The sequence below is a fragment of the Agelaius phoeniceus genome, chromosome 3 (assembly GCF_051311805.1).
Source record: "Agelaius phoeniceus isolate bAgePho1 chromosome 3, bAgePho1.hap1, whole genome shotgun sequence".
Taxonomy (NCBI): Eukaryota; Metazoa; Chordata; class Aves; order Passeriformes; family Icteridae; genus Agelaius; species Agelaius phoeniceus.
The window spans coordinates 55,899,861-55,925,981 of NC_135267.1; the positions used below are offsets into that span (position 1 = coordinate 55,899,861).

Here is a 26,121-nt window from a genome sequence, read left to right on the forward strand (position 1 = left end):
TAAGATGTAGCACAGATTCCACTTAAGCAGAGTATCTACTCAGATAGTGTTACCACCACAACTGATGTTTCCCCATGTGTGAACACTAAGCTTCAGTCTAGGCTGTCCAGTAAGGTTTTGCATTTGCCCAGAATAATAAGAATTTGCTAAACAAAGGATGATTTAATTTTTTCCCCTGATTTTAATTTTTTTTAAGTCCTCATTTTTGCTATATTAAGCCTTTACAGATTCTAGTTAAACAATCTCCTTCTTAGGAGATTTGGCACAATTGCAGGTTTTAGAACAATAAAGCTTTGGCTAAAATGGCAACAGTGCAACGTTTATATCATTATAGTAAATTAAGGCAGCTGATTTTGGTGTTAAGGGCAGGACAGAGAACTCTGTAAATTGGAATAAAAAAAGAGACTTTATAACCTTTGAAAGAGGGGGCAGACAATTCAGGAGAAGCTCAAGGGTGTCGTGAGGCTATTAATGAAGAGAATTGTAGGGGCCTAAGCCCAACTAGGACTTAATCTGGACACTGCTGTGTAGATAAAGTGCTGAGAGATAAGGTTCAGTGCTGGAACCAGCAGTGCTAACAGCAGGGCTCAGTGATCTTGAAGGTCATTTCCAACCTAAACAATTTTATGAATCTATGATTTCACTGCAATTGAGGATGAAGGACACTTGCTTGTGTGAGATTTGTTTTTGTTTTGTTAATGTTCTTCACATGAACACATCTAAGAAAACTACAGCAAATGCTGCTGTGAGGCATTGCACACTTCACTGCACAGGGAATGCAGCTGCCTTGTTGCCACTGCAGGAACTTACTTCTACTCTGTGAACAGAATTGCTCTGTAGTGCTCCCTCCAAGCAGGCACTGACAGATGTCTCATTAAAATGGGAGGGGATTTTTCTGCCACTTCACTTGGCCATGCCCACACAATCCCTGTAGCTCTGGGGTCTAGATGGAGGCTTTTTTCTCATCTGCTCAGTACCATCATGGCTGGCATGGGAATCTTCCTGCTGGGAGCCCTGCTCCAAATTGTGCAAGTCCACCTGCAGGCACAGGTGGACTGCTCCTGTGGGGCCTGAACCTGCATGAAAAATACCTCATCAAAAGCAACCTCTGTGAAAACCTCCTTGGGCCTGAAAAAGAGGGATGAAATAATTTTCCTGCATCTCTTCCCTGTGGAAGTCTCCAGCATGACCCCAGACCAACAGAGATTTCAGAAAAGCATTGCAGCAAATGCAGCTGCCTTCTACTTTCCCTCAATAGTCATAAATCCCAGGCTGCAAACTCACCTGGACAGCTTTCAGGGCAATAAATATTTTACTTGGAGAATTCATGTAGGGAATTCTTCTTTTCTTGACATATTTATTTCACAACAGACTAAAATAATTCTGTAGAAAATTCCAATTTTTTTTTTCTTTCTTCAGGCATTTCTTCAGAGATTTGAAGTCTAAGAAGCTTCATTTCATTGAGCAATTTTTCAGCTAAGGTGGGCAAAAGAGTGGAAAGCAACAAAAATGTGAACTATGCTGACTTATAATGTGCCTACCAGATAATTTCAACTAGAATTTAGAAGATAATGCTGATTCTTGACTTTTCTGACAGATGAAGTGAGTGAACTAATTTAAAAGGCATAGGAAAACAAATATATGCCCAAAAGAAAGAGGGAGATGGAAGGTTCATAAAACAGATGGAATTATCTTTTATGTTGGTGGTTTTCAAAAGTTTATCTTACTACTAATGGAATACAAAATTCTTCACTAAGCAACTTAAGGATGAGAAATTATTATAAAAATAACACCTACATGTTTATATAGCAAAACCTCTATTTTATTATTGTTAAAGAATACGATGTACTTGTGGCAAAAAGACATTTGACAGCTTCTCTCTCTCTTAAATATATTGCAGAATTGCAAATTTCTCAACTCCCAATACTATATTTGTTCAAAAATTTATTTATTCTAAGATTTATTCCTATTTAATCAATATTAATTAGCCCATGAGCTTCAACATGAGAAGATGAGATCCTAGGAAGAGCATATCAAGTGAAAGCATTGAGCATATCAAGTTAAATAGTCAGGTAAATTTCTGTTAGGTGGGAGGATAAAATCTATTGGCATTGCACAGTCATCTTTGCAAGCCTTATGTGTATCTTCTACCTCCTGCTTTTCTCAGGATGATCACAGGGCTTTAATTCTCAGCGGGAGACTGCCATCTCAAAAATCAAATCATGAGTACCACACAGTCTAAGAGACATTGTCAGCAGTGTCTTTAGTCAAAATGAACTACTTTAGGACATTTAAGAGAGTCCTCCTTTGGGATTAACAACTTTGGATTCTAGTGCTTATCTGTGATGAAATAAATTGCAATTTGAAAATAAAAGTGGTAGAGAAGCCTTGGCAGAAGAAGGGGAGTTAGAGCGGTACCCATGCACAGCTCAGACAGAAGGCAGCATCAGTGCCAGGGGCAGTATGAAGAGAGTAGGCAGAGGAGATGTAAAACCAGCTATGAAGAACTTCATATATTTTTAAAACTTGGATGAAAAAAATTTTTTCTTAGAATAAAATGTCTTTGGAAAAAAGGTTATTAGGAATGGGAAATAGTTACTGAAGTAGCTCCAGTTAGAGCGGGAAAGTACTAAGAGGAAAAGAGCATCCTTCCTGTCCTGCTCAGCCCAACGCTTCCCTGGGCACCAAGGTTTACCAGTGGGGTCCCCTCTCCTCACCATTTGGTATTTTTACCTATATTTTTACCACTGAGTTTTAGCAATAATTTTCATCTCATATTTTTTTTCCAGTGACAGCACAGTCACGCCTCTTTTAAGCCTTCAGAAAAATGAGGAGTAAAAATTCCAGTAATGTAGCTGCACTTATTACTTAATAAGTGTTTTTGCCCTTCTTAATTTATGGTAGTTACCATTAAGGACTTTTTAATAGCCACTATTATCTTTATGTACACAGTTAATGTTATTAGCTACAGAGAATCACTTTGCAGGCAAAAATAAGCAACGAATAAGTGATGGCATTTTCATTACAAGCACTGTATTGTTTTGGAGATTATAAAGTGTGGATCCTGATGGATTTTTTTCTAAAAGAATTTCACCTGTTTTTGCCTTTCCCATTCCTGCAAACCGTTCTGTCTCTGTAGATTATCTAGGAGCCAGAAGCATACTGTTAAATACATTGCTTTCCTTAACAAGGAAAACAGGTTGCTTTGACTTTTTTTTTTTTACCAGCTTTAGAAAGAAAAAGCAGAAAAAACTCATCCACTATATTCCATCTACAATACAATTTTCATGCATTTACTCATATAGGAGATGGCTACAAAGACAGTTTGGTGCTCTTCTGCAGGTATCTTGCTCTGCCAGAGATCCGTGGGTTGTAGCATGTGCCAAAGGGAACAATGAGGAGAGGATTCTCCACCTCTCTCTGAGACCTGTGCATGCTTACAGGTGGGAAGGGGTGAGTCAGCAGAAAGGAAACATCAAGGAGGAGCCCAGGAGCAGTGCCTCTGGCACATAGTGGCATCCTGTCAGTCATTTCACCTGATTTCACATGGGAGCATTTTCTTATGATTTTCCTCTGTTGAAAGTTATGTATAAATTAACCTAAAAATGGGTGACATGATTACTGAAGAAAATGGGTCTTGTAATAAATGCTGGATTTAAATTATTTTATATCTCTAAAGAGCTAAGCTTGAGTCAGCAACACCAGCTGTGATATAAGTCACAAGAAGCAATGAGAATTCTAAAATGGATCATTTGGTATAGTCAAGGGCGTAGGCTGAGTGTAGATATTACCCTCCTCCCATTCCTTGGCTCACCCTTTGTTAGAATATCTGGTGTCTGGTTTTGAGAGGCTTGACTAAGTATGATGAGGAATGAAAAATCAATATTAGAATAGCAGATACTATTTATTTCCTGGGGAACACTGAGCATAAGCTCTTGGAGAACATTGCCATTCTGCTGCAGACTGCTCAAGCATACTTTTCATTTTATTTTGTAATATTTGCAGGCTTAAATTAATGTTTGACATCTTTGTCTCTTGGCACATATATGAGAAACAGATCGCCTACCTGAATGAGGTCAGTTGGTTCTTCCACTCAAATATGTAAAATATAGAAGAACTGCAGATGCAGAGGAGACAGAATAGCTATAAATCAGTGTGAACTCACTAGCACAGTGCCCTTATATTAACTGATAAAAATTATCTTCACTCGGCAGATGTCACTCCTTGGCCCCATTTAATATTTTCCCAGTCTGCCAGTACTCCAGCTTCCATGCTGGGGAAAGCTCTGCTGGTTGCTACTTTTCCATGCTGGCTCCTCTGAGCTGGGGAACACAGACTCAAATGGAGGCGAGCACACTGTACTTCTTACCACACACATTTGCCTGATTAAATGGGTTACTGAAATGGCTACAGGCAGACTCTTTGCACTTGTTTAGACTGGAAGAGCTTTTTTGCCTTTGCACGTTGGAGGCCTACAGCAATCCCATGTGCTCAGCCAGAGAAGCCATACTGAAGTGCAGCTCAGGGAGGCTGCTGATTTCCCTGGAGTTCTGATCCCTGTCCAGTGCTCCCATGGAGACTTACCAGTCTGGTGACCCAACTGGGCAGTCTTATCAAAGTCAAAAGAAAGAAAACTGGACCAGGCACTATAAGAATCCAAATAAAGCTGGAATAAAACCATTGAGGACAGTATAGTCTATAAACAAATATTTCGATGGAAAGCAACATTCTGTGTTGTGTGATTCTACTATAAAAGAGGACTGAGATGTGACAGTGACCCTAGTGGGTTAAGGAAACATGATTAGATGCTAAGGAAAATGTGTTGTCACAGGATCATGAGCCTCAATTCCTGACATGACACTTATTAGGCTAAATGTACCAATCTCAGTCCATAACCCCAGTTAAAACTTCACCACAGAACAAAGCTTGTGGGCATCTAGGGCAGCATAAATATTGAGATTGCTTCAATAAAAACTCTCTAATGCTGTCGTTCTTGACACCTCTAGAGTAGCACCAGACAAGGATGACACTAAGAGTGACAGGGCCCACAGCATCCTCTGTCCTTGGTGACACCGTGACTATTATAGGTTCCCTGGTATGTGGCATGGCACAGTAGCCTGCATGTATATAGCTGTGGATCTATTTGAAGGAAATCATGATCCTGTCACTGATACAACGGACAAGGAGAATAAATGTTGCAAATCATTTGTCCACCATTATTGTAGAGCCATGAAACAGCAATGAATTTTTTTGCTGACCTAAACCCCTTATACTTTGCCTCAGCAATTCTCACAGTATTATTTAAGACAAGAAGATACTTCCTTTATTTCAAGCATGTAATATGGGGGCCATATTTTCATTTTTAAATGAAAATTTGTCATCCCTGAGACAAACATCTCCTTGTGTTATCCCCTAAGAAAAATTCCTGACTGGATGGCCTATACACCCCAGTAAGCCAAGCATTCTACACAGTATTTTAGCTATGCATGTCTCCTTCTGGGCTAGCTGTACATGTTATCAGCTAAATTGAAACCTTTGGCAACGTGCCCATTTAAATCATAATGGCCAGTGCTCTACGGAAAGGTACATGCAACTCAAAAGCAGCCCAAGTTTAGGTGAGGAAATGCCTGAACCTGTTTCTTCCAAACCATTTTACAGTGTAAGTATGCTCACCAGCACTGCAAAGTTAAAATCAGAAGCCAGAGCTACAAAAGAAACATATAGTCTAAAGGGCTATCATTTTGATCTTGCTCTCAAAAAAATTACAGACCAAAATAACTTCTCATAGGTATGCTCATTTTGTGCTCTATTACACTTCCCTCTTCATTCTGATTTGTTTTAATAATTATGCTTTGTTTTGACATTTTGAATCATTTCCATGACATTCAGCATATTATCTGATCCATGTTACAAGCTGTCACTGAAAATGTGCTGTGCAGTGAAGTTGGATCTGAGGTGACAAGCAAATGAGCTTTTTTTTTTACCTATAAACTTCAGTTTCATGAAAACCTAATTTCTCACTGCATAAAGCTCTTGACAACAGATTGCTGCAGTGAATATTTGGCAAATCTTTGAATTTTCCCATAACCTGTAATGGTTACATAAGAATGTGTTAGTCAGACCCAGTTTTTACTTTCCACTAAATATCCAAGATCACCACTGGTTTTTCCTATCAGTTTTCAATTTGGAAATGTAAAGTGCAGAAGTGTTTGCCCATCTTTTTCTCATGTAATGAGCACCCAGATGCCTTCCTGGGGTTTTAGCATTAACAGTGTATATATTTTTTCTCTCGAGATACAAGGCTTGATGGAAGGCTTGTTCAAATGAATGGAGACTCACTACTTCCAAAGGGCTTTAGATCAGACTGTGGAAAAGCATTTGGGTAGCTGTGAGACAGCTATCATGACAGCTCTTTGATCATGAATCTGTCAGTTAAGGGGTTTTATTTTCATATTTGGCCAGCACACATAATTGCTACAAGATAGTGTATTCACTTTTACTGTTCTTTTGGGGTTTCTTGGAGGGATCTATTGTCCATACTGCATTGTGTGGATGCTGTACAGAAAGAAATCCTGAAAGCCACCAGCACATGGGCTTTATTCCATGCCCCTCATCACTTTTATCTCAGGTACCTTCTTGAAAGGTCAGTTTAAATTTGAAATGGTGAAGCTTAATAGAAAAAGAATATGGATGGACAGGAGTTTTCACAGCTGTAAAATTTGCATTTACAGTCTGTCAGTTTGATTATTCCTATCTCATTTTTATAACTCTCATCTGTTCTGTTAACAATATAATGTGTCTCTGTCTGGGAGTTCTGCATCTTGTTGACATATCCTTTTTCACTTACCAAAAAAAAAAACCAAAAACAAAACCTCAATGTTTCCTTGAATCAATTCATTAAATTTATTCATTTACCTTTATGATTGAGCAAACAAACTGGGGTCCATTTTCTATGTAATTACTGTCACTGAAGTCTATTCCTTCTCAATTTTCCTGTTGAGATTCCAAGATGAGCCTTTCCCAGTACAGCTGTCTTTCCTTCAGACTAAGAGATTTGACTATCCAAATTTTTTGTCACATGTGTCATTCTTCTATCAACCTGTCAACTTGTCATTCTTCAATCTACCTGTCATTTTATAAAAGCAGACACAAGGTTTTGGGCAGCTTATAATGAAAGAGCTGATTAAAAAAATACAATGACCTCAGACAGAAAACTCTTCTTCTGCTCTTTTCAAGATTAAAGCAGAAGAGGGAAAACCTGTCATGAATCCAAAAGAAAGCAAGGCCAAATAAAATCCTAGGGAAAAGAGTTTCTTTGATATCCAACGGACTTTGGAGGAATGTGAGTGACCCATATTGATGCATCTGTCTCTCAGATAAAGGCTTTCCTAAGTAATTTCCACAAACCCAGACTGCCAGTGTTTTGTCAGGATTTTATTAATTAAAAAAAAAAAAACAGATACATTTTTGTAAAACATCTTGACCCTTTAGTACTAAAATATGAGCAATAACAAGAGATGTAGAATGCCTATAATGTTAATTTTCAGGTTATTTCTCTGAAATGTCTACAGATCTAATTCAAACAAAGATGATTAAAAGAAAAGAAATGATAACTTGCAATGAAATTCCTTTTTGTAAAACACAACATCTGCCCTCATTTCCCAGTTTGCAAGAGATTTAAGATTCTAGAAGGGTCAGCGTGCCCCGTTTTGTTGCAGTGCTGCAGACAAGATGAAATTCAGCTGTTCAGAAGCAGATTTTACTAACAAGCTCAAAGCACCGTATTTTGGCTCCTAGAGCTCAACAGCTGGCTGCATCTGGCATGAGGGAGCTGGAGGGTTGCAGACGGGATGTCCTCCCTCCTCTTTTCCCCTGTTCCTGCCACAAGCAGCAGGAGCAGCTCCGCAGTCGGTGTCAGAAGGGCACAGTCAGTGAGGTCTGGGCTGCCACAGGGGTGAACACATTCCCCACATCCAGCTAATGCTGAGCCAAACAGTTGGACCTTAGGGTTTTGTGTACAGGCTTCTGCAATGAAGTGAGTATCACCATTTATAGATTCTGATAAGATTTTTCTTTTCAGTGTCCAGATCCCTGCATCTGTTTCTTTTTTGATCTGTTCCTCATAGGATAAGGAGACTTCTTAGTGGAAGTGTTTGCAGATCAAATTGTTCTCCTACTGAAGACATACAATCTCACAGTGATTTGGTGAAGAAAAGCACTTATTATAACAAAAGTCTCTTGACTGAGTCTTTTATTTCATGACAGTTAAATTAAAAATCCAAAATGTCAATCTGGCAAGAGCAAAATCACAGGAGGGAAATATGAGAGACCTTTATAAAGAGACTGTGAAGCATCACACCACCCTGCAGAGGTAACTCATGAAACACAAGCAGCATATTTACCCAAGCAATGCCATAATTTTGGTCTTTCCTAAATGGGAAAAAGATTTGCCCATTGTTCATCAGGCATTCTCCTGATATTGATACAGCCAAGCATCTCACTAGCAATGCCTACTAGAGGTAGAGCAGGTGGGTGTAAAGGAGACCACATCCATCACCCATAGGACAGCTGGAAGCTGGGGGGCTCCTATGCTCATTATAACCCCTGTTGTCCTCACTTTCCCCCTCTTATATGTCAGTTGTTTCCTCTCATGGCCTTTGACTCTAAGTGTAAGAATATGTGCAAGTATTATATGAAACCTCTCTCCTTATATTTTTTTTTAAACCAGCACAACCAGCTTGGTATGATACTTGGATAAATGTGGTATGTGAATGTCACCCTTGTGAAATAAAAAGGAAAAAATAAATGAGTAATTTCCATAAAATATATACCCAAAAGATTATCATGGAAACTGAGTTTATTTTAAGAACAGAACTTGCTTGTGATCTTCCTGAGTTATTATTAGGTCTAGCCACAGAGAGAAAATGCAGTTCAGAAGTGGTGTAATTGGGTACATATGAGTAGTTACACAGTCAATAGCTGCAAACCTACATCAGTTTTCTTAGTAAGCCAAAGTAATTAGGGCAATTAAGTATGAAATTTATTTATGAAAATGGGACCCAAATGGTTTTTTCTAGCAGATATTGAGAGAGAGAGATTGTAAATGAGAAGGAAAGTCTCAGGCTAGATTCACATCTTATTGCAATGTGGTATGTTAATTTTTTTTTTTTTAAATTTCTTTTACCTGGGAAAAGTTACTTTAGGAATGAAAGAGATAGCTAATGCTTTCCATAATCAAAAGAAATGCGATCAATCTAAAGAATATATTAATCATTCAGAAAAAATCACAAAATCTGGTCCTAGTCTTTCACACAGTTTACTTTATATCCCCAAGTTTATGTCAAGGCTGGACAAAAGCTGTACGCTGGAAAGTTTTCAGTCAGGAAACTCGTATTGATATTCAATTAATACAACACATGACACAGCTCTTTCTGGTGCACAGTACTGACTCATTACAAATGTTCTTCTTTTTTCTACATCTTGAAGAGTTTTAATTTCCGTTCAATAATCTCTTTCATAATTGGCAAGATCTGAGATTTCCACAGATTTTCTCTCAGTACATCCATTTGCCCCACACTAGGAGAACAAACATAATTATGAGAGTAAGCTTCCAAGAAAAAATATTCTTATGAGCACAGGAGGACAAAGTAAAAATGAATAAAGCATTCTTCTTCTAACACATTATGGCCAGTAGATTGCATTAATTAGATTTTGAGAAGTCAGTATACATGGTAGACACATCAGTCTCTGAGGCTCTTACAGGCTCCTTTTCTCTAGATGTAAAATTAATTAAATAATAGAAAATTTTAACTGTTTGTTTATTTATTTGTCTTTAGCAATATTGTGCAACTTCAGAAATAGTCACAATGGATGATTGATTATTCCTGGTCACTGAGGATTGTTTTTCCTGCTGGTGAACCATCCCTCAGTCTATCATCTCCAAGGTTTCCATGAGCCTTTTGTAGTTTGTTTCTTTGGTCACCAGCAAGGTCCAGTCCAGTCTCCCTAAGGAGGCCTGTAAGTTTCTTTCTCACACATCCATTGGCAGGGTTGAAATCAGTTGAATGAAAATGTTTGCATTTTTTGGTTTTGAATCTGCTTCTTGCCTGGAAGATATCATTTGCATGATATCACCCAATTCTACTGGAAAAGACAGGGAGTTTGTAATTTCCCATCATTCTTGTTCACGGCACTCAGAACTTTACTTCTGTCATGTCATCCTCAAATTCGTACTCCTTTGCTTCCCAAAGAACTCAAACATTTCTCATGTGGAAAATGTTTATTTCCTGACTGTGCCTGTGGCCTTTCTTCAAAACTCATCTTGTTCTTCCATATCTTTTCAGGGGTGAGGTGACCAGAACTGAAAATTTTACCTATGATGTGAGAGAACCATTGATCTGTGCAAGGACAGAATTCTTCTTCATTCTCTACTTCCTTCCCAGTACTTCCTAATACTTGGGTAATTTTCCAGGTGGCTGCTGGGCACCAACCCAATGTCTGCAGTGATCAGTTGATCCTAATTACCAGGGTTTTCAGTTCAGAGTCCTTTTGATCCCCTATGAAGTTAGACCCAGGTGTACAAGGCTGTTCTAACTGCTTCTTTCCTCTCTGGCACATGCTACCTGAGCTCTGTTGCACTGGAGCAAGAGACATGGAGATTTTGCAGTCATGTCAATGTGAGTGGAAGCTTTTGTATGGAATGGACAGTTCTGCCAGAAACATTTATCTTCACTCTAATACAGAGAAGGAAATTCCATGGCTTTTTCACTATTCTTTGTAATATTTTTTCTTTTTTCTTACCCCCTACAGAATCAGTTTTAATTATGTAACTTCTATTCCCATTCCACTTTTACCTGCAATTTAAAGAAATGCCAAAGGAGCTGAGGAAATATCTTATCATTTGTCTTGTACTACTAAGCCATCAGGACATGGAGACCCAAATTCCTTTAAAAATGTCAGTTTTCCCTCTAAGATATACAAGTCCTCATGAATACATCAATACATCCTAGAGCAGAATGAGCTCAAAGTATCTATATTGCCAGTTGTAGAAAGGGGAGGTAGTGCTCTACTTGGCAGTCAATTTTAGTTTCACCTTCCAAGCTACTTTGAGGCATCTCTTCCCTTTAAAGAAATTTCATATTATTTAATGCAACTAAAAAGTCTATTCCTCAGCTGTAGTTGTTAATAAATATATGGAAGCTGATTCAGTGATGGCATTTCTACTTCATAAGTTCTGTAAAATTCCCTTGCAGCACTTCATGTGAATAGTTCCCTTTTAGAAAGATGCAATGATCACTTTTATTCCTTAAAGAAATAAGGCAAGATTAAACCCTCTCAATTTAAACGTCTGTTTTATACTAAAATAATGTCCTGGCATGTTTCTCAGAAAAAGAAAAAGAACTGATCTATGTGGGTGGTGTTTTCTAAACAGAATGCAATAAAGATATTTCAAATTATGCAAAGCTAAAGATCTTTAACCCAAATCTTCACTGTTCATGGAAGCTAGTTATGATAGTTAAAACCAAAGGAAGATCCAGAAAGTTTAAAATATCCTCTACCAGCTGTGGCTACTTCAGATGTTCACCTTCAGGTGAAACATGAAGCAGGTGGTGTACTTGTTTTTGTTTCTATAGTGAGATCCATTCAAAACAAGCATCACCTCCTGTATCTCTTCAGGCCAACAAATTACAGCTATTGGTCAAAAGAAAAAAGTAAATCAAGCTCTAAGGAGCTTTAGAGGTCAACAGAAATGCCCTGAAATTGAATTCCTCCTTTCAAATGAAACTCAGTGCATTGTTGTGGGCAAACTGGGTCATTTAGTACCAAAGCTCTCACTTAGTCTAATCCTCTCAGCCTGTTTGAAGCCCTGTGAGGAGATGAACTGCCAGAATCCTGGTTCTGGTATTTTCACTGTCAGTGGAGCCCTACAGCTTCATTGTATCAAATATAAACAGCATGATCTTTCAGATTACCCAAAATTAAGCAATGATTCATATGAAGGAACAGTACATCTAAGCAAAGCTTTAAACAGGCAAAATAGGAGAAATTCTGATAAGAAGGAAAACCTGTATAAAAATTTGCCTCTTTCATTATATCCCTTGCTATCAAAACTGTCTGCCTGCACAGACAAAACCTGTTTCAAAATTATCAAAGTTTATATCTTTGACCAATTTCTATGAGTTATATAATGAATAATTTAAATAAAAATCTCACTGACTTTGTTAGTATTTTGAGATTTAGTCCTTCAGAAAGAAAAAACTGGTTATCTCAGTTATCTGGTTATCTGTGCAAGTTAAAAGAAACAAACAATATTTTGCAACAAGGCTTACAAATCTTCAGCTGCCAGATGCTGACACGCTGTTGCAAGTGGCCAAAGCTACAGGAGATTAGAATGCAAATTTTCACAGAACCTAGGAAACCAGAGGAAACCATTGTGTCATCCACTCTGGACACCTCAGCATCAGATCTTATTCCATTGCACATGGCTATTATTTTCCCAAGCCTCATAATCAGTGTTTATCTCAGGCTCTCTACCTGAGAGGCACTGAAACACCAATGTAACTTCAGCTTCAGACAAGAGGTTCTTATTAAGCTTCTCAACATTAAATAATGTAAACCTCTGGCACCCACAATGTTCTCATGAGGGTAAACACTGCTTTATCCTACTTGAAATACTGGAGCTCTGTGCATTTAATATTTCAATTCTTTTTCTCAAGATAGCCTTGCACACCATTATAGGATCCTGTAGCATGCTTGCTGTGTCCTTAAATTTCCTGTCCTACAGCTAATACAAAGCCAAGAGCTAAAAGTATGTCCTACAGCAACCAGTCCATCCTGAGCCTTTTCCCATGCATTATGTAACTTTGCCATCTCAGCCAGTGAAGGCAAAGGGACTGATCCATGTGGGTGCTTGTCCTGTATCCATAGAGTCAGCGGAGCCACGGGTGAAGCTCAGGGGAAGAAACCCTGCCACAGTGTTGTACACAGAAGCTTGTAAATCACATAAAGTCATGTTTTCCACTGCAGCTAACTTGTTATAAAACAGAACGGCAACTTTTCTTTGCAGTGAGGCTCCCTCTCTGCCCGTGTCACAGACAATGTCACCTTCTAGCAAGAGAACTGTCTCCAACAATAAGATTCAGGAAAAAAAAAACAGCTTTCAAGCACATTCCAGAATTAATGTGAGGCAAAAATGTCCCCTTCCACATGGGTTTTCAGAGTGATATGCTGATTATCTGAGCATGGATTTCTTTTAAGTTAGTAAGCCTGATGTTTCCCTCATTCCCAGAATTTGCATTAAATAGATGTGTCCAACAGGAGATAAAAAGGGGGGAAACAGTCAGCTTAAGACATCTTCAAATTATTAAATAAATACTTCACAGACCCATTTGAAGGACAAAGACTGAAAAAGCAACTTTAAAGATAAATTTCTTTGGGTGTTATTTTTAAATGGTATAGAAGGAAATACTATCATCAGTAATTTATATCATTTCATTATGAAATATTTCTGACTGCATAATAAGTATCTGTCAGGCATAAATATGCTCTGGGTGTCACTCCACAGTCCTCCCACACATACCATTTCAATTCAAGGCAATAGCTTGGCAAAATTCTATCAGCTCCATTAGGAAAGTAGCTTGCATAAGGATACAGGATTCAATCACTGGAGTATATTGTGGAAACTCAAATAGTCTCTCTCATATTCCTGAACAGTGAAAGTAGACTGTAAGGACAAATTCCTATTATTTGCACCAAGTCCATTATGAAAGTGAACAAAGAAAATGCTAGAGATTATTTTATCCCATGAGTTTCATTTTTAATTTAGACACTGACATGAATTTTATTACAAGAGTCTAGTTTTGAACTCTTTTGTCTATTTTGCAGAAGGGCCTAATATTTTGATGGGATACAGGATGTTTTTTTTTTGGTCTCCTTCTGTCAACACATACTGCAGGGAAGGGCCTATACACAAATTATTGTGTAGAAAATGGACTCTTTAGGCACCACTGGAGATGGTAAACAAAAGGAAGATGAGGGAAAACAGGAGATGGAGAGATATAAAAATGAGCCTATTTTTTCCCAAAGTAGGGTTGACAGAAAATCAATATCATGACTTTGATTTTTTTTTTCTTGTTTCTTCATCTGCAGAGACTGGGGAAATCATAGAATCATGGAACCATTAAGATTGGAAGAGACTTTTGAAATCAGATAAAAGAAGGAAAAGGACAATCCAGGCTTCAGACCTCTTTGCTTGTTTTTGCATAATTTGAGATTATTTGGATTAAATAATTTAATCTGTTCTGCCACCAGGTAAATTAAAAATAGCCAGAAAGTCAGTACTTGTAGCACTGCTGGTTTGGGTTTTGTTCCTATCCAACAGACACACTGAGCACTAAAAATCAGAGAGTTCAATCATTGGTTTTGGCAATGTCCAGAGATAAAGTTCTGCATGTCAGCTGTAATGATTCATCAGTATGATACACACATACACACAGATAAGTGTGTCTCATGCTAATAATTACACTAAAACAACATATTTAGCATAATACAAGGCACAAATAAATAGTTTGATATAAACAGTCTGAAAAATAATATACAGTGTGAATGTTATACATAGTTAGAGGGGAAAACCCTTACATAAATGGGGGGCAAATACTAAATTATCCAGTTGTCTAAAACACATGCTCCTTTAAGTATCTTAATCTCAATGCTGAAATCAACCATGCCCTGTCTCTTCAGTGACAGATACACTAGTTACAATGTAGTAGTAGTGTAGTAGTAGTAGTAGTTGCCTCTACAAAAGTGGCAAAGAATAAAAATTTGAACAGGTTTAGCCCCATTCTAAAACAACAGCAAGATTGTCTTGGGCACTGTAAAAGAGATATGTAACTCTCAACTGGAATTTCAAGGTTTTAACAGCAAAAAATATTGAAGACCACAGTAAATAAAATGTTTTTACAAATACATTAATGCAAAAGGAAGGGTAAGACCAGCCTTTGTTCTCTGCTGGATGTGGGAGGGAACTGCAGGTGAGGAGGAGGCAGAAGGGATTAATGCCTTCTTTGCCTCAGTCTTTAGTGGGAATATGGAATATGGGAAAGACAGCTGTCCTTCTGGGCTGGTAGATGGTGTCAGGGAGCAGAATGGTCCCCCTGTTATCCAGGAAGAGGCAGTCAGAGAGCTGCTGAGCTGCTGGGATGTTCATAAAGCTATGGGACCAGATGGGATCCATTCTAGGGTGATGAGGGAGCTGACAGATGAGCTGGTGAAGCCACTCTCCATCATTTACCAACAGAAACTCACTGGGTAGTTCCTGGAAGACTGGAAGCTGGCCAATGTGACACCCATTCACAAAAAGGGTGGGAAAGAGGGTCCTGAAATTACAGGCCAGTTAGCTTGACCTGAGTACCTGGTAAGGTTATGGAGCAGTATATACTGGGTGTCATCACAGAGCACTTACAGGATGGCCATGGTATCAGACCCAGCCAGCAGGGGTTTAGGAGGGGTAGGTTGTATTTGACCAACCTGGTCTCCTTCTATGACCTGGTGAGCTTCCTGGTGGATGCAGGAAAGGCTGTGGATGCTGTGTGTTTGGACTTCAGCAATGCCTTTGACACTGTCTCCCACAGGACACCCCTGGAAAGGCTGACAGCCATGGCTTGGACAGGAGCACTCTGTGCTGGGTTAGGAGCTGGCTGGATGGCCGGGCCCAGAGGGTGATGGTGAATGGTGCTGCATCCAGCTGGGCCAGTCACCAGGGGTCTGTGCTGGGGCCAGCTCTGTTCAATATTTTTATTGTTGACATGGATGAAGGGACTGAGTCTTTCATCAGTAAATTTGCAGATGACACCAAGCTGGGAGCGTGTGCTGATCTGATGGGAGGTAGGAGGGCTCTGTGGAGAGACCTGGAATGGTTGGATGGATGGGTAAGTAAGATGCCCAGTAAGACGAAGTTTAATAAATACAAATGCTGAGTCCTGCATTTTGGCCACAATAACCCCCTGCAGTGTTACAGGCTGGGGACAATGTGGCTGGACAGTGCCCAGGCAGAAAGGGACCTGGGCGTGCTGGTCCACAGCCGGCTGAACATGAGCCAGCAGTGTGCTCTGGGGGCCAAGAAGGCCAATGGCTCCTGGTCTGTTTCAGGAACAGTGTGGCCAGCAGGAGCAGGGAGGTCATCCTTCCCCTGTACTTGGCACTGGTGAGGCCACACCTTGAGTGCTGTGTCCAGTTCTGGGCCCCTCAGTTTGGGAAGGATGTTGAGATGCTTGAGCACATCCAGAGGAGGCAACGAGGCTGATGAGGGGCTTGGAACACAAACCCTGTGAGGAACACTGAGGGAGCTGGGGGTGTTTAGCCTGGAGAAAAGGAGACTCGGGATGACCTTATCACTCTCTACAACTCCCTGAAAGGTGGCTGTGGTCAAATGAGGTTGGTCTCTTTCTCCAGGCAACAACTGACGGAATGAGAGGACATAGCCTTAAACTGTGCCAAGGGAAATATAGGTTGGATATCAGGAAAAAGATTTTATGGAAAGAGTGATAAAATACTGGAATGGTCTGCCCGGGGAGGTGGTGGAGTCATCATCCAAGGATGTGTTTAAAAAAAGATTGGATGCGGCACTCAGTGCCATGGTTTAGTTGAGGTGTCAGGGAACAGGTTGGACTCGATGATCTTAGAGGTCTCTTCCAACCTAGTGATTCTGTGATTCTACTGGAAATGGCAGATATCTGAGGACTAAGGTGATAATTACATAGGGTACATTCCATTCCTGAAAACCCTAGGTGAAAGGCATCCTATTTAACACAGCTTGCCATTACAGGAGATATAAACAAATAAGGCTGTTTGTTTTACTAACTAGATGCATAAAATTATTTACACCAACCCAACAAAATGAAAAGAAATGCAAATCCACTGAGAAATACCAACACGAATTTTGTTATCAGCTACTCACCCTCCAGTGAGTCGAAACGACCTCAGTGGTCAGGACTCTTGGCTACTTTCAGCTCTTCAAAAAATTGGCATGTTCTTGGCTAAAAGATGGATTCAGTATCCTGTGAGTGCTCATTTAAGGGTCTGTCTACAGCCTGTTGCCAAAGGGAGGCTACTGAAGGAAGCAGCATATGATTAGACAGATGACAAGTAGAGGCTGACAACACAGTAATGTATCCACTTCTAGCCCCTTGCTAGCCCCTGCTCAGAGGCTTCTGGACAGGGAGCAGAACTCCAGTCCTTGTTGTGGCTGAGTTTAACAGCCTTTGACAAACCTTCTTCCATCACTTCATCCAATCACTTTTCTGAGCCCATTTAATCTCTTGGTCTCCAAAATCTCCTGCACCAATGGATTATTTCTGCAATTCACTAACAAGGTATGAAAATATTTCCTCCTCTTTTTTTCAAATTTGCTTCCAAACTATTTTGCTTATTATCTCTCTAACTTTGTATTGTGATGAAATGTGCATTGTTTCTTTATCACATTTTTCATACTAATCTCATTTAATAAGTCTCTGAGTCTCTCAGAGAGAATCTTTCTAAGATGAAGAGACTAAACCTTTGCATCCACAGAAGAAATTCCTTACCTCTAATCACCATTATACCCTTTATGTTTTTTCTCTATCTGCTCAGGAATGGAAACAATAGAAATGTGTACAACACTAAAGGTGTGAGAAATACTTGAGGCTTCTGTACTTGCATTGAGGTATTTTCTATTTCTGCCTCTCTTCCTAACAATTAATTGGAATGAGAGGACTGATTAATTGGACTGTGTTTGTCATTTTGGCTACTGCTAAGTGATGAACTGATGCTTTCAGAAACTTCTACAATGACGACAAGATCTCTTTCCTGACTGATAATAGCTAATGAAGTCTGTTATCACAAATGCATCATCTTCCCTTCCATCTGTATCACTTTATGTTTCAAATAGCTTTTCTTTTCCTATCCAGTCATTCAGTATTGCATGAGTTTTCTGAGGCAATTTCAGTCATTTTCAGCTGGGATTACTCCAATTTTTGCATAGTAAAAAATGTCATTGTGTCTCTATTTGCATTCTTTTCAAGAACATTTGGAACACAGGTTGCAACATATTTCCGCAGTGAACTCTTGAAGTTATTATATTATTCTTCTCTGTCCCTGCAAAAATCTTTGTATTATTATGGTTTGATGAAGATTTGCTAGTATGAAAGTCATACTTAATGATCTCAGCTTTGGAATAGTGGTTAGTTTAAAGTTTTGTCATACTTGTCACCCTCTATTCCTTTCATATTGAAGCTTCTGGTACCTTGGAACCAGTGACATTGTGATACAGTTTTAGGTATGAGCAGGATGAGGATGTTACTCTCCTAATCTTTCATCTGTTAATTGGATGCTCTGTAGAGAACGATGTGAGATGTAATTAACGTTTTCAACTTCACAGCAATTACCTATAGCTTTTGCTGAGAGTTGATTTTAGCATTAACCTTTACATGGTTGTCAATTAGCTGGAAAAAATGTATCTTATCTTACTGGGTTTCCTATAACAATTCTGTCAGGAGACTGCTCCATCATTTCTGGTGGCCATTATAAAGATGGGCTGTGCTTATTCCCACCTCCTCTTCAAACAGCTGTGATGGAGTAAGGATGACAATCCATAGTTTCTGGTGCTGATGTAATCCATAATTTGGTGCTGATATTTGTTGAGGTTAATGATGGGTCTGAGTTACAGCAGAGTGACTGTAACCTTGCAGTCTATCTTTTAGTAATTCTTTTAGTTTTCAGGAGGCAGTTTCCATTAACAAAAAGGAGGAAGTTTGTACAGCAAGCATTTTTTTTCTGGTGGTCTACTTGCTATTTTTGTATGATCACACAGTAACATGAACCCTTCCAACACATAAAACTGCCTGTTTTGAAGTTTACACAAAGGCAGTTCACACATTTGATTTCCCATGTAAATGAGATGTAAATCAAATGTAAACAAGAAGCAAGTCACTGCAGAAAGTCACGGCCCAAGTATGTCAGATGAAATTTCATGCTCAGTAAACATCAAATGTTAGAAAGTTTTATAATTTTTTTAAAGATAACTGCCAAATAACTATTGCCTTGGATGGCTGTTGGCTTTAAAGAGGAATGTGCCATTTTAATGAGAGCCCTCCTGCTGTTTCACTGCCTTTGTCTATTAAAGACAGTTTGCCCCATTGACAGGTTGCTTAGAAAGTGATTGCCTTAGCCTTTGTTTATGAGCAAGTACACCTGCTACTGCATGAGTGTTGTACAGGAATACCTTTCAGCAATTTTGATTTTGCTGAGTGAATAATCCAAATGGATATTTTTGCCTGTGCTTTGTTTTTAAATCGTTATTTTTACAATATGCTGGTTATTTTTCATAGTGTCAGTGGTATGCAGCAAACTTAACCTCTGAAAGGACTTTTTATAAAGGTAATTTTTTCTTAGCTGAGTTTGCTATTGACTGAGATATAGCCCATTGTGGTAAAACTCAAAAACTGAGGGTCTGATAATATTTAGGAGCCAAACACTGACACACCAGAAATGCACCCAGGAGTCATAATTTCATGCCTTTATTTCAGACTGTCTTTCTGACATGATATTTTTTATTGGTATTGTCAGATATAGTGGCCTATGTAAAAGCCACAGGAGAATAAATTAATAAAGTGAATAACTACACTAAATCTCATCTTGAAAGAATGTTTTTCACTCATATATTTCTGAGATTTGGACCTCTACTTGGAGAGCTTCAATCACTTTTGGATCACCTCTCTTTTGAGCTTAAGCGGTTCTGTGCAGATACAGCTTTTCCTGAGCATGCTGTCTATCAGGGTAGAGGTTCCCTCAGTTTTCAAGCTGAGAGTGGAAGAAAATCCCAGATTTCTCTGGTTTAACTTCCCATACAGCTTCTCAGCATCTCCTTAGCTCTTTTTACCCATCACTGTGGTATCTGTCCCTGCCGCTCCTTGAGTCTACCAAGTCTATAGTTGTGGGGGATGGAATATAAGAAAATAAAGACAGTGCAGAAAGTAATCTTTCCCCTAAGGAGTTGCAGCTGGGCCAATTATCAAAGATTAGGAACAGGCCTGATTTTAACAGGCCACAGCTGTAACCAATGAGAAGAAGAGTGCTATAAAAGAGTGGGGTGGCTGGTTGAGAAGGGAACTGGAGTCAGTTGGCTGCTTTGTGAAGAAGAAAGAGTCAGTGCTCTGAGGACATGCCCACAAGAACACAAGGAAGGTATGAAACTTTTGTGATAAGGAGAAAACAGTATGGAACCCCGGCAATAAGATGACAACATATAGTTTCATCTTTGGCTCTTCCAATTTCCAAATAGTTTTCCAGGACACTTGAAATAATAATCTGCTCCCTAGCATGGGCTGGGTCACTGCCAGCAGCACTTGGTATGCATTATATGGGCATCATTCTCCTGGACTGGTTATGGTAACCCAGCAAGACACTCAGATGCTGGTAATAACTTCTAATTATCCATGTTTAAATCATTGATGAAGAATATTTTTTTCAGTAACATACTTGCGTGGCAGCCTATTTCATTATCCTTGCTAATATATTGGGATAACAGCAATTTAGGATTCTATTACATCTCCTACAGCCTGGGAATTTGGCTCTTGTCTCAGAAAAGAGAAGCAGTTTTGTTCTGCTTGGGAGGCCACATCTGTGGTGAGTGTCCCAGGGATGTTCACGTGCCAGCCTCCATTCACACTGCTGAGCAACACAGGAGGGCAGGCAATAGCTGATTCCACCTATGAGGTGTGGTCCTTCCATGGGCAGTCCCAAGCCTGAGCAAACACCCTCCATAAAGCTGTGTGGAGTGCACAGCAAATCCTCAGTACCAGCTCCTTTGCTCTGTAAAAGTAATCCTATTTGACTATAGTATTTAATAGTGTAGACAAGCTGTGACTCTAGAAATACAGGGAAATTAAATAACAGCATTGCTTTTCAGATGGCTGTTTCCTTTCTGTCCCAAGAGTCTTTTCACTCTGAAAACTTCTCCCAGTTGAGAAGGCTGGGAATAATGATTACAATTTGACTTTCTTTAATAGGAACTTTAATAGGACTCCATTGTGGTTTAACCTCAGTCAACTACCAAGCACCACACAGCTGCTTGCTCACTTCCTGCTGGTGGCTTGGGGGAGAGAATCAGAAGAGTAAAAATGAGAAAATTCCTAGGCTGAGATAAAGACAGTTTAATTGGTAAAGCAAAAGCCATGCAAAGCAAGCAAAGCAAAACAAGTAATTCATTCACCACTTCCCATGGGCTGGGAGGTGTTCAGCCATCTCCAGAAAAGCAGGGCTTCACCACGAATAAGTGACTTGGGAAGACAAACAGCAGCACTCTGAATTTCCTTCCTTCCCTCCCTCCCTCCCCAGCTCTACACATGACACCAGATATTATGGAATATCCCTGTGGTCAGTAGGAGTCAGCCTGGCATGGATGTGTCCCCACACAACTGCTTGCTGAAGGGGTGAGCTGAGAAGCAGAAAAGGCCTTGGCTCTGTGCAAGTGCTGCTCAGCAACAGATAGAGCAGCCCAGTGGTGTCAGCATTGTTTTCAGCACAATCCAAACCACAGCTTCATAACAGCTACTATGGGAAAAAATGCACTCTATTCCAGTCCAAATGAGCACAGACTCAAACATGCATACAAGGAGTAATGACAGAAGAAGAAAAGATCAGACAGAAAAACAGCTCTTAGTTCATAGAATCACAGAATTGTTTGTGTTGGAAGGGACCTTAAAGATCATTTAGTTCCAACCCCCTCACCATGGGCAGGACACCTTCCCTTTGGTCAGGTTGCTCAAAGTCTCATCCAACTTGGCCTGGAACACTTTCAGGGATGGGGCATCCACCACTTCTGTGGGCAGCCTGTTTTAGTGCTTCACCACCATCACAGTGAAGAGTCTCTTTGTAATACATAATCTAAATCTACCCTCTTTCAGTTTAAAGTTCTTCCCCCTTTTCCTATCCCTACATGTTCTTGTAAAAATTTCTGGGTAAATAACACCAGCAAGAAAAACTTTATACAGGAGGAAAGAGAAAAAATAAATTTTCAGTTCTCATCTGAAAAAAGAGCTGCACCAGGGAGATGGAAGGCAACCACAAATGAAATCAGTTTCTAGGGCACTTGACCTTTACTGGGTATTATCAACCAAGATGAGAAAAAACCTGAATAAATTCTGGGTCCAGTTCTTTTATTTTCTTTACTAGAAGTGGTGGTAAGTCAGTCAAATCCTACACACTCGCACACACAAACCCCCACATCCATACACACACTCTGGATTGAGTTTATTCCTTACATGGCTTTGCTGTCTCTTCTAACCAAGCGGGCAATAATATTTACATTGGAGGGGGGCGGCTCCCCAGGGCGATCCAGGCAAATCTCCTGGTCCAAGAGAAACTCTCTGACACTGCCTGAACTAAGGCACCGGAAATTAAGGCTTTGCAACTTCTCAACTACCAGCAAAACCCCTCCTAGGTAGGTAGAGCAGATTCTAAAGTAGCAAATGTAAGGGGTGTACAGAACATCTGCCAGCAGAGCGAAGGCACTGGCTGTGCATTCCCGCGGCCACGGGCTGTGCTGGAAACCGGCTGACACCTACAGCCAGCAAAACGGCCCTGGGATTTCTGCCGGCACAAATCCTTTCCTGATGTCTTCCTTTCCCAGGGCCACTGGGCCCGGTTACCACCGGCGCTTGGCCATGTTTTACAGCAGCATTTGTAAGGGCAGTTGTGTTATTTCTTAGTGCCACCAAGTGGCGGAATTTAATTTTACCATTTTCGATTGTTGCTTCTGACCGGTGAAGAAACCAGAATAGACATCTCGTTGCCAGTAGGAGAACAAAAAAAAAAGCCCCCCAACAACCTAAGGCAACAAGATTTTGGGAGTGAAAATGATAACGGGTGTTTTCTGTTTCAAATGTTAAGTGATCCAATTTGGGCAGAAGTTCACAACTGGTTCAAAACTTTAAATGTATGTAAAATCCATAAGGGTCTATTCAGTGTAATGCTAAAAATGGAGGAGAAATGTGGCTTAAGCATATATTTAATTTTAAGATCATTTGCTGGCATATCTTGCTCAACAGGTGTGACTTGCAGAGATGGAATCAATGATAGTGATAATGAACCCAGAGTGGGTTCCAGCCCCTCAGTGGGTGGAAGGTGAAGTCTCCAGTAGGCTGAAGCGACATTCCGTTATAACTTAATGGGAGCAAAAATATTCACCTCTTCCCAGTACAATATAATCATAAACATTTACAAATCAAAACAAAGACAAAAAGTCTTAAACCATACTAAACTGTATCTGCAGTTTCATAAAACACTGAATAATTTCTGTAAGCATATGAACTTTACCAGGAGGTCACCATGGCAAGCATCAGCTTGATGGAACCATTTGAAACAAGTATTTTCCCAACTTTTTTCAGGTTTCTTTTGAATTTACCTGTAAATAAAGGGAAAGTGGTACAGATCTCAGTGCTACATACAATAATATCTGGGCTGATTTTCTGGACGGATTTTCCTTATGTTTTCCTCTAGAACTATGGAGAAATAAACACAGATACATTTCTGGAACATGAATTTATATTTGGAACATTCTCCAGATGGAATTATGTATAGTATAAAATAGCTGTTTGCAATTCAAAAAAAAAATAATATTGCTAGTGTTTTAGTGCAAATGCTCTACATCCATCAAGCTAACTGCAAATGTTGCTAATATCAGAGAAGGAATCTCCTAGTATAAATATTGCAGTGAAGTTTTTATTCATTGGAAGTGCCTAAGCAACCTTTGGGAACAGAAGGGCTTCCATGCAATCTGTTTTGGGAAAAAAAGAGCAATACAGCTAGGTGATCTGTAGCTGCAGTAAGGGCTGGGAATGTGGGTGCAAACAGGTAGTCTGTTCTCTAGAGGAGAAAAGCTTTTTGCTCATTTCATAAGGCTCTGACTAACACGTTTTTTTCTCAAAAGCTATTATTTATGTGAAAGCATTGGAAAACTGCACACACAGTCCACCTGTTTATTCAGAGAGCTTGGGGGCAGCTCACTTGTTATAAAGGGCAGCTTGTTGTAAAATGAAAGCTGAATATAGTGTAACTATTTTCCTGTTTACAAACATAACAATAAAATATATCACCATAAGTACCATGTAAGGACAGGTCGCTGCTGAGAGCAGCTCAAGCACTTGCATCACGTGGCTCCTGATGCTACTCAACATCTCAGGCTCTGAGTGGGATGCCTGTGGCTAATGGGTCCAGCGAGAGGGCACAGTCACCCCATCCTCTTCAAAGGTCAGCAGCAAGCACTTCGGCCTTCCTCTGCCTCTCCAAGCTGTTTTCCTTCTCCCATTCCTGAAACACTACGCCAATGTGTTCCCAGTGGATACCCCAGCTGCACTGCCTAGCTGGGGTGTGGATGCCATGGGACAGAGAGAGAGAAGCGGCAAGCGTTTCTCACAGCGGCTTGTGAGAAGTTTTAGGGAGCTGGAAAGATGTGATAACTTGTTGAGTATAAACAATTTGCAGGGGGTGTTTTTCTACTTTATTTTTCTGTTCCTCTCTAGGACAGTGCGTGAGAAAGATGTTTCTGTCAGTTAGCCAATAGAATAGAGCCTATCATACCACTCTATAAAAACCGCTCAGATCTTTTGAATAAATCCTTCTTTGCCTTTGCTATGATCCTGCCTCTCGCCTGGTCCTGCCTCAATCTCGGCACAAGAGCCACACTGGGGCACTGCACAGGCAGTGACAGATCCCTGTGCTAGATACAGCCTGTATCCCATCGGAGATCAGTGACAGCTGACACTTCTCAGACTGAAGGTTTGCACCAATGCCACCAGTTTTACAAGGTTAGGCTTGAAAAGTGTTTAGATACCTGCTACTAAAAGGTTTAACCATATGGCTATTAGGAAAACATGCTAAAGACATGTTTTGGTGGACAACAAATTTGAGTTTAATTTAAATAAGGGCCTATTAGCATTAGGAGCTGTTCATTAACTTTTCTGGGAATTTCATCAAGAGCTGAAATACTTACCCTGTGTTTACACTCTCAGTCTAACATTAGATAATCTTTCAGTAAGTTGATGGTAGAAACAAGCCTTCCCAGCTCTGCAGCCATAGCAGTGAGACACAACAGGTGGAGAATGTGTCATCTCTTGTCTGTCATGCCTCTGTTACTTCAGTGGGGACACAAGAAATGAACCAGCTCCCTTATCTAGAGTGCAGAGGGGCTAAAGAGGATCTGAAATAAGATGAAAATGAAACTGTGAAAGCCTCAGTAACCTTCAGGGAACTCATCTATTTAGTATTTTATCCATTCTAGATTAAAAGGCCCATTGCAATTACTTAGCAACCTCACATGTTTCCCAAACAGGTATCTTCCTACCCTCTTCCTAATGCATCCATAACATGCCCTCAGAAATGGTGGGAGATGATCCTGAGGAAAATTTTCAACTGAAGTGCAAGATATCCAACTAAGTCTCTGTTAACCTGACAGCTTCTTCTAATTAGTCTTTCTCATTTAAGCACATGCCCTCTCAGCTACTGCAGACACATTCAATTAAGATGAAGAAAAAAGTGTAGTAGACAAGCTTGACATTAATATAAATAAATGAGTGTCTTTTCCTCATGCACAAAGAGATCACAGTTCAGCCTTCTGTTGTGCTATCAGCTCAAGGGGATTTAAATACAGATAAACTGCATCACTACAATATCTGCTTGCAGTAACTAGAAGAAAGGTGACATTAACAAAAAAGCCAAAATGTCTTTGAACATCATGTACCTTTACATAGATCTCTGGATAATAAAATTAAGAGTGATTTCAGCGTCTTCTAATGGCAGTGATTTTTTTAATACTGACAACATTGGAAAAAGTGACAGGCAATTTGATAACAAGTATGGATTCCCTTCTTGCTCAGGGAAACACAAATCTGTCATGAGCTTGGTCTTTTGCAAGATCAGAGAGGTGCAGCTTGTTCTCCTTCCTGCCAAGGAAGCACCGTGCATCATCAGTCAGGCTGTGTGTAAAACAATAAAACCAGTTTTATACATAAAATTCTATTAGGATACATTCTTCTCAGCCATCTACCATGAGCACCTCTGCCATTTATTTCTCTCCATGCCAACCTCTCA

At 39.8% G+C, this 26,121-nt stretch overlaps 1 protein-coding gene across 2 annotated transcripts in view; it reads left to right on the top strand.

Moving 5' to 3' along the window:
- The window catches only part of LOC143693562 (uncharacterized), a 99,366-nt gene that overhangs the window by 40,391 nt on the left and 32,854 nt on the right, over window positions 1-26,121 (top strand). The window contains exon 4 of one of the 2 annotated variants that reach the window (XM_077175332.1): window positions 14,149-14,314. The exons of the other annotated variant lie outside the window; for it this stretch is intronic. Within the exon in view, the coding sequence (XP_077031447.1) occupies window positions 14,149-14,183 (35 nt within the window). The 3' untranslated portion in view covers window positions 14,184-14,314. Of the gene's footprint in view, window positions 1-14,148; window positions 14,315-26,121 lie in introns of those variants that run through there. 2 annotated transcript variants of the gene reach the window in all.